This window comes from Parus major, chromosome 21 (assembly GCF_001522545.3).
Source record: "Parus major isolate Abel chromosome 21, Parus_major1.1, whole genome shotgun sequence".
In the NCBI taxonomy this organism is placed as follows: Eukaryota; Metazoa; Chordata; class Aves; order Passeriformes; family Paridae; genus Parus; species Parus major.
In genome coordinates, this window is record NC_031789.1 from 1722983 (window position 1) to 1732219 (window position 9237).

Here is a 9237-nt window from a genome sequence, read left to right on the forward strand (position 1 = left end):
AAGGAGAAGGAGAAGGAGAAGGAGAAGGAGAAGGAGAAGGAGAAGGAGAAGGAGAAGGAGAAGGAGAAGGAGAAGGAGAAGGAGAAGGAGAAAGGGAAGGGGAAGAGGAAGGGAAAAGCAAAAGCAGAAGAAGGGAAGGGAAGGGAAGGGGAGGCAGCCCCAGAGCCAGCTGCCCCATGGAGACGATGGGCTGCTGGCCACCGTGTGATTGATGAGGGTGGGGAGCGCGGGGCCGGCGTGTGCCAGCACCGGCTGCACAAACAGCTGCCGAGGTACCCGACCTCCCAAAATCCTGCTGCTGCCCAGACAAAGACACAACCGGCCTCTCCCTCCTCCTCTCTCCCCCCAGCCCTGCCCTGGAGGGAACTGCCCTTTGGCAGTGGCACAGGGAGCTCCCCAAAAAACCCCGGCTGCATCGGAGCAAAGCACTGGGCAAGGCTGGGTCTGCTCGGGGAACAAAAAACAGGCTGAGACTGAGGAGAAGCTGCCATGAATCACTGGGGTTTTCTGCTGTTGCTACGGATGCTTCGCTTGGGAGCTGTAAAACCCCGTCTGCCCTTGCAGGCAGGGATTAGCTGGGCTCAGTTTCCAGCGGTCCTTCCTTGCCGTCCCCATCCCCATCCCTGCGAAGAGATCAAGGGAGACACTTGATCTGCCCGAGCTCGGTGGGAAGAGGCGCTCAGTGGCTAAGCCAGGAGCAGCTGAAATCATGGATATTAAACGATCCCCACAGCACACCAGGACCTGAATTTTGGTGCTTGAGCAGCCCAGCCACCAGCAGCAGCCACGGAGTCCCTCTCCAGGGGCAGCACACAGCCTGCAGTCCCTGCTGAGCACAGACTGTCCGTTCTCCTCTCCAGGGAACTGCCTCCCACTACCAGCACCTTCCCCAGGCGTGCTTCTACCTGGCCACCCCTTCAGAGCCAGAGGAGAGGAGACACAGCTCCAGCCCTGGCTCTGCAGTGGCCACTGATGTATCTGGAACTGATCTCAGAAGCCCTGGCTCTGCTTGGAGCGTGCTGATGCTGTTGGAACCACAGAGGGATTTGGATGTCCGGCCGTGGCAAGGAGAGAAAGATCCTGTTTGCCAAAGCGTGGTTTGCTGCAGCTGCAGTGCCCATCACACAGCTCTGGGGTCCCCAGCTCCCTCCCAGCAACCCCAGGAGCTCCTTTCTTAACCTTCCAAGCCCTCTGGACAGGAGCACAGACATCAGCTCAGGGAAGGGGCTGCCAAGCCTCCTGCTGCCCTGGGACCACACTGGCTGTGTGGTGCTCAGCTGAGCTCAGCAGAGTCTGCTCTGAGCATCTACAGGGGCAGGAGAACTTCTGCAGATTTTTTATAGGGCAGGAAACCTCTGGGTGTTGAGGAGCACAGGGGCCAGGCAGCTGAACAGGCCATGACCATGTCCCAGCCTGGGCCATTTGCACCTCACCAGGAAAACACAGTCCAGAACGCGCTCCCACCCAGGGAGGTCCCTCTGCAGGAACCAATTACAATTTACAATTTGTAACTACAATTCATGAGTCGGTTTGGGTCATCAGTGAGGGTTTCAACTACACCACATTACAAACTGCAGATTTCACTTCTCAGTGGCCAAACTGATCTAGAAATTATGAACTTGAACTTCCTGGTTTTCAGCGGGGTGTCACCTTCCCCCAAACCAAACATTTATGATGATGAGGTATGGATGCTAAATTCTGACAGTGCCTGTATATATTACAGGCTGCCGAGCTTCTCAGGCTGTTCCTGAGAAAGTAGTCTGGGAAAGAATTAAAACAATCCTCAGGGACACAAAACAACCTTGCAGGTGTTGTTATGTGTTCCTTGTTTTCCTTGCAGGAGAAAGTCAGGGGGGTGGTGACCCCACTGACCAATGATGGTAATGGTTTACTAACCAATAAGAGTTTCCTTTCTGTACTTTCCACGTATCTGTCTATAAAGCAGGCCTGCAAGCAATAAACTAAAGGATCCTCTTGTTCTGACTCCTCGAGAGTCTGTGTCGTTCTTTCCAGCCGTTCCCAATCGGAACGACAATGAGGACCCTGATGTGTCCCAGCTCAGCACTCACAGCACTGGGTTTGCCAGTGCTTCAGCAGATTGAGCCTAATTACAAATTGTAATTGGTTCCTGCAGATGCCAAACACACCCCCAGCAGCAGAGGTGGGCCCGTGGTTACCTCTGCAGACGGTCCCGTTCTCCACCGACTCGTAGCCGGCCCGGCACATGCAGCGGCCGATGGGCACCAGCCACTCTCCATCACCATTGCAGTACAGCTTGATGGGCACATCCACCTCCTCAGCATTGGCAATGCACGTCCCCCTGGCTGCCACCAGCGAGGTGCTCTCTGCCCCCGACAGCGTCTCCTGGAAGACGGCGCCGTTCTGGATCACGCGGGGACATTTGCGGTAGAAGACGCGGACGGCGATCAGGGACATGCAGCCCCCGTAGTCCTGGAAGGCCAGGTAGAAACCGTTCTTGGAGACGGGCCCGAAGCTGCGCACCTCGGTGTTGATCTTCATCACCCGCCCGCCTAAGTCCACCTGGGAGAAGCTCTCATCGGCAGCAATGGTGTCCACCTTCATCCAAGGATTCTCCATCCAGTTAGGAAAAGTCTTGGTGGCCGAGTCGAAGTCCGACTCGAAATAGTAGAGGTTAAAAGTCTCCTTACAGGAGCCTGGGACGTTTGGGATGCTGCTGCAGTCCCGGACAGAGAATTTCATCTCCACGTGGATGCGGTGTGCTCCTCGCCTCCGGATGTACTTGGTGCGCAGCCAGTTGTTCTGGCTGGATTCAAAGACGTTGCACACCTGGTAGGTGCGGATGGTGTTCATGTTCTCATCGTAGCCACTCACCTCTTCCCACTGCGGGCAGGACACACACACAGAGTCAAGGGGCTGCACCCAACCCTCCTCACCCCTTCCCATCCCCACTGTGTGCCAAGCAGGCTCTGCCAGCACCAGCTGCCCCTCTCCGTGCCCACCCCAGCCCTCAGCACCTCACCCCAGCACCCCCTGGACCTCCCTGGGCAGGGTTTGACCCCCCTGGACCTCCCTGGGCAGGGTTGACCCCCTGGACCTCCCTGGGCAGGGTTTGACCCCCTGGACCTCCCTGGGCAGGGTTTGACCCCCCTGGACCTGCCTGGGCAGGGTCTGACCCCCTGGACCTCCCTGGGCAGGGTTTGACCCCCTGGACCTCCCTGGGCAGGGTTTGACCCCCCNTGGACCTCCCTGGGCAGGGTTTGACCCCCTGGACCTCCCTGGGCAGGGTTTGACCCCCCTGGACCTCCCTGGGCAGGGTTTGACCCCCTGGACCTGCCCGGGCAGGGTTTGACCCCCTGGACCTGCCTGGGCAGGGTTTGACCCCCTGGACCTCCCTGGGCAGGGTTTGACCCACACCATGCCCCAGGTAAGCTCCACACTGTGGGGACAGAGGGGCTCCTCGGGGTCACCTCGCTGTCACCAGCCCCGTGCCTGGATTCAGGGTCAAGCCTCTGCTGCTGGTGGGACAGCAAGGCCACTGCTCTGCAGAAATAGTCTGAGATGGAGCTGTGCCTCTGGGAAAGGAGCACAGCACCTTTAGCACGTGATCCCCACCAGTGCCACTGTGGTTCCAGCTTCCCCAGAAGCCATAAAACCTCCTGGCTGGCTGCAGCCAGTGCCTCTTCCCAGGGAAGATGGGACCATGGCCAATCCCACTGTGTTCCCAAGAAGGGAGGTGCTGGGTAAACCCCACTGGAGCCTTCATCCCTGCCCCTTCAAGGGTCAAATGTTCTGGGGCTCCTCCAGCATGGTGTGCTCAGGTCCCAGCCCCAGCTGAACTGGGTCTGTGGATGCAGCCATGCCTACGAGCTGTGCCATGACAGAACATCCCTCTCAGCAAGACAGCTCCGAGCTGACAGATTTCCCCATGGGAAGCTCTTCCCAGCTCCCCCAGCTGACTGACAGCCAGCTCTGGAGAATTACAGAAGAGAATATCCTCAGCTGGAAGGGACCCACAAGGATCAAGTGCAGAGTCACCCCAGCAATCCCTCCCTGTGCTTGAGAGCGGTGTCCAAACCCTCCTAGAGCTCTGGAAAGACTTGCCCTTTCCCTGGGGAGTGCCTGACCCCCATCTGGGGGGAGAACCTTCTCCTAACATCCAGTCTAAACCCCTTGACAGTCCCAGCTGTTCCTTTGGATGCCACAGGGCTGCTGTGACACCTCCAGCTCCCTGCCCTTTTCCCAGGCTGTTTTTTCCCAAATCCTCCAGCCCTTGTTGTCTCCATCCTGTGTAGGATGGGGACACCTCAGAGTGAGGGATGCAGGGCATGAGCTGCATCCTGTAACCAGCCACTGCTCCTCTGTGGGGAGCACCAGCAGGGAAGGGTCTTTGTGGGAGGAGAACCCTCAGCTCACAGAGCATCTCCCCCTGCCCATCTCCTGCCAGAGTGCAGAGCATCTCCCTGCAGTCCCATCCCCACCCAGTGATGCTGGCAGCGGGGACCAGAGTCCTGCTGGCGTGTGACAGTCCCAGCCAGCTGGAACTGCTCCTTCTGAATTTGTTCATAAAGCTGCTCAAGTGGAAGCCGAGCTGTTTCCCGTGGATGTTACACCCCAAGCACAACCCTGCCCTGGATGCAGGATCACAACAGCCAGGGCAGGGCAGCAGCACAGCCCAGAGCCAGCATTAGCAGCAGGACCGAATCCAGGGAAAATCCTGCAGGAGGAGAGCACCCCCAGCCCCTCAGCTTGTAAATGGCCTCACAAGGGCACCCAGGACTGGGGGGAGAGGCTCAGGAGATGGGAGACAGATTGCTCCTCGCACATCAAGGCTCACAGCCCAACAGAAGGCTGTCAGGGAAGATCCCCAACAGCTCCAACCACTTCAGATTGGCAGTGGCTGTAAATCTGCTGCCAGGGCTGGGGGACGAGAAGAGCATCCTCGCAAAACACAGCCGGAGCGTTTGCTTTGTTTTCCAGAAATAAATTTGGTGTGTTAGTGGAAAATTGCAGGATCTCCCTGCTTTTCAGGGCACTGCTTGGTGGGGGAGTGAGGGAATCAAGGACAAGGCAAGGAGAAGCAATTCCTTCCCTCGCCCTGCCTCTGGTGTGGCTCTCCATCACCTGCACCACTCCAGAGCACTCCAGCCACCAAGACCAAGGGCCCCACACCTCCCCAGTCCCCAAGGAGGGTAAGGACATGAGCCCAGAGAGCTCAGCCTTGGTCAGGCAGGAGCAGCACATGGGGGTCTCCAGGGCTTGGGATGGACAGGAGATGCTGGAGGCAGGGCCTGGGGACATCTATGAATGGCACAAGAGTTTCAGAGCCAGCCATAAAACAACTGCTTGGGCTTTGGGCTCTTTAATAGTCCCCAAAAAGGACCAGACAGCAGCTTGTGTGTTCCAGGTGATGCTGGGTACACCCAGCCTGGCCAGTGACCTCTGAGTGGGATGCACTGCCGTGTCCTGGTCACTGCAGAATTGTCACCCATGATGAGCACAGGGCAGGGCATGATGAGCCCATATCCCCCCTGAGCACCCAGAAGTGGACACAGGAGGTGATCCCACCAACCAGATGGGCATCTCCACCCTGATGGGGGACCTGGGAGCACCCTGGGGGCCGGGCTCAGGACCCTCAGCATCCTCCCACATCCCCGCCCCAGGCTTCCCTTTTCCCAGATGGCAGAGAAAGTCACCCCCGTGCACCAGCCCCTGCGCTTCCTCCACGCTTAATTAGAAGCCTCTCCCTTTCTCCTGGCTCTCTAATTAACATGCCAGGAGCTCAAAAGAAGGCAGCAGCACAATAACCCGGGGAGACGGCTTCCAGCAGGCCCCGGCCTCATTACAGCCAGGCTGGGGAGCGGGAGCAGGGCGTGCTTCACATATGGAAACACGGCAAACAAGAAAGGCTGGGCCAGGAGAGAAAAAGACTTGACCTCTGCTCCTCTGCATTGTGTGCCCGTCATCCCCCTCGGTGGGCACTGGTGGGGCTGGGGCAGCTCTGCCCTTTATCATGGTGATGGGGCCGGGCGGCAGCGCCCGCGCCCGGCGCGACACCGCGGCCACGGCTCGGTTTAATCTCCCCAAACCAGGCTTTTCTGGGCTGCTTCTTTTCTTCTGCCAACGCTGTCAGCCTGGGGGTGAGGTGCAGGGAAATGTCTTCATCCAGCCTCCATTGCAGAGGGTGGGTGGAAGGCAGGATGGTGCCTGAGCCATGTGTGGGCATGGGGAGCATCTCCGGGTTTTGGGCAGGCTGGATTGGGCCAACCAAGGGCAAGTGTTGCCCTGAAAACTCAGCTTCTGAGCTTGCTGACATGGTTTTCTAAAGACTTTCCCAGGACAGTGACTGTAAACATAGATATGTGTACATTCTTTCTGTTCCACATCTTGTGATGGGCATCTCTCATGGGCAGTGCAGTGAGAAAGTGTTATCCTGACCATCCCATCCCTGGCTGTGGTCAGAAACCTATAAATCCTGGGAGGAAAAATAAACTCTGCTCTTCTTTTCACCACACCTCGACCTGTGTGAGTGTGATCTGTTCATCTTCAGGCAAAGGAGAAGGTCTGGGGGGTTTGGGCACTGTGGCTGCTGCCAGAGGTGGGCAGGATGCTGTGAAGCACCTTGATGCCCCACGTGGGACACACAGGAGGCTCCACTCTGGGTTGCTCCCATGAGTGGAAGGGTGCAGAAATCACAGAATCACAGAACTGAGTTGGAAGGGACCCACAGGGATCACTGAGTCCAACTCCTGACCCTGCCCAGGACACCCCAACAATCCCAGCCTGGGCACCCTGGAGCTCTGGCAGGGGCTGTGCCCATTCCCTGGGGAGCCTGGGCAGTGCCAGCACCTCTGGGGGATGAACCTGATGCACTGCCTAGCCCAAGCTCTTTAAAGGAGCTTCTTTGGAGGTGTCTCAGGGTACACCTGGCCCTGGTAAAGAAGACAGAGAGCTCTGCTGAGCCAGCAAATGCCTCTCCATGGGATGTCAGGGATGCTGGACACTCCTTGCAGGACCAGAGCCTAATGCCCTCATCCTGCTACAAGTGACAGGCAATGCAATAACAAGTGAGACACTGGGGACAAATGACAGTGGCCTTGGCACGTTGTTTCTACCAACACTGAGGTATTTTTTGGAGTATCATCTCCTGAAAAACTACTGGAAACCTCAAGTGTCACCTCCTATTGTGCTCTTCCCACATGGCCAAGGCACTTTGCACTGACTTCTGCTGGGCCAAGCCTGCCAGGTTGACGTGCAGAGGAGAGCCCAGAGCAGCTCCAGGTCCCCACCAGGTGATGATGCCTTACCCCTGAGGGAGGATGCACCGTCCAGCCCAGCTCTGCTGTCGCTGTTGTGGAGTCCATCAGTGTCTCTGTGGAAGGAAGGTGAAACAAGGGAGTCACTGGATGCTGATGAAAGGACTGAAGATGGAGACAGGGAAGAAGGTGGAGAGGAGGGCTTCAGGGCTGGAGCCCATCCCACACTGAGCTTCTGGCCACATCTCAGCCAGGTACTGGTGCTGGTCCATCCACCCAGCTGCTCCCCACCCACTGCCCACTGCTCCCTGACCCCCTGCACCATCATGGAATCACTGAATGTTAAGGTTGGAAATCACCTCCAAGATCCTCCAAGATCACCAAGTGCAACCACCAGCCCAGCACCAAAACCATGTTCATCATTAAACCATGTTCACAAGTGCCACGTCCACACGTGTTTTTAACATCTCCAGGGATGGTGATTCCACCACTGCCCTGGTCCAATGCCTGACCACTCTTTCCATGAAGGAATTTTCCCTAAAATCCAATCTAAACTTTCCCTAGAACAGCTTGAGGCTGTTTCTTCTTGTCCTGTTCCTTGGGAGCAGAGCCTGACTCACCTCAGCAGGGAATTGTGCAGAGCCAGAAGGGCCCCCCTGAGCCCCCTTTTCTCCAGGCTGAGCCCCTTCCCCAGCTCCCTCAGCCTCTCCTGGTGCTCCAAACCCTTCCCCAGCTCCACTCCCTTCTATGGGAACGCTCCACCCCTTCAATGTCTTCATTTTCATTAGGGGCCCAAAACTGACCCCAGGATTTGAGGTGGGACCTCGAGGTGCCCAGCACAGGCAGCATCTCCTGCAGTGAAACCCTTCCATCCATCAGCCAAGATGGATTTTCCTCCTCTCAATCCCAAATCCAGGTACCCCCAGCCCAGTTCCACCCCTGCAGGGATCCTCCCTCACCTCTTCTAGTTCCCTTTGCCAAAAGCAGGAGATTTTTTTCTCAGCACTCTGCACAGCAGGGAGAATCCTCAGAGATGCAGCAGAATATTGGAAGGAGCAGCACTCTTAGGACTTAAAAGTACTAAAAAATTAAACCACTGTTAAAGCTGGTTTTCCAGATGATTTGGGTTGAAATAGCTCAGGTGATGCTCCCACTGACCAGCACAGACAACTCCTCCTAAGCCACACAACAGCAAAGCCTCCTCATCCTTACTGCAGCTCAGGATGCTTCCAGCACTGGAATTCTCTTCATCCCAAACAGCTGTGGGTTGGTTTAACCCCACTGATGGCACAAGGAGGGGTGATCAGGTCATGGTACCCCAAAACCTGGGCCAACATGAGCCAAGTGAAGGTGCCAGCCAGCCCCATCAGAAAGAAATGGGATACTTGGAATCATGGTTGGAAAAACCATCTAATATTGTTGAGTCCAAGCATTACTGCAGCACTGCCATGCTCAGCACTAAAACACATCTACACCCTTCTTTAACCCTTCCCAGGGAGTGCTCAAAAGTCTTTCTTGGACACTTCCATGGGTGGTTTGCACAGTCTGGGTAACTCTCTGTCCTCCAGCTCTGCAGCCACGTGATCATTGCAGTACAGGGATTTTTCTGCACCACACCCAAGGTTTGATAGCTTGAGAAAATAGGAAAATATTCCTGAGTTTAGGAAATGCAGTTTAGAAATTCTGCCCAAAGGCCTCAAAACACCAAATGGACACGAGGGGAGCGTGGAGGGACAGGCTGCACAGGGCAGCACACGGCCAGTGGTTCTGGGGGGTGCCCAGAGAGGAAATTCTGTCCCTCTGCTCTGCAGGGATGACGTGAATCTGCCCCTGATGGCAGCACATCCCTGGGGATGTGCCAGGGATGCTGGGATGTGCCCATCCCATACACACTTGGAGTCCCAGAATGGTTGGGGTTGGAACAGACCTTCAGGACCATCCAGTCCCACCCTCCTGCCACAGGCAGGGACATCTTCCACTATCCCAAAATCTGATCCAAGCC

The 9237-nt window shown here is 56.6% G+C and overlaps 1 protein-coding gene across 5 annotated transcripts in view; it reads right to left on the minus strand.

Annotated features, from left to right (window-relative positions):
• EPHB2 (EPH receptor B2) overlaps positions 1 to 9237 on the minus strand; it is a 133746-nt gene that overhangs the window by 88554 nt on the left and 35955 nt on the right. For all 5 annotated transcript variants that reach the window (XM_015648426.3, XM_015648423.3, XM_015648425.3 and 2 more), the window contains exons 2-3: positions 7287 to 7351; positions 2178 to 2862 (exon numbers count right to left, since the gene is read on the minus strand). In XM_015648426.3, coding sequence (XP_015503912.1) covers positions 2178 to 2862; positions 7287 to 7351 — 750 coding nt within the window. The remainder of the gene's footprint in view (positions 1 to 2177; positions 2863 to 7286; positions 7352 to 9237) is intronic.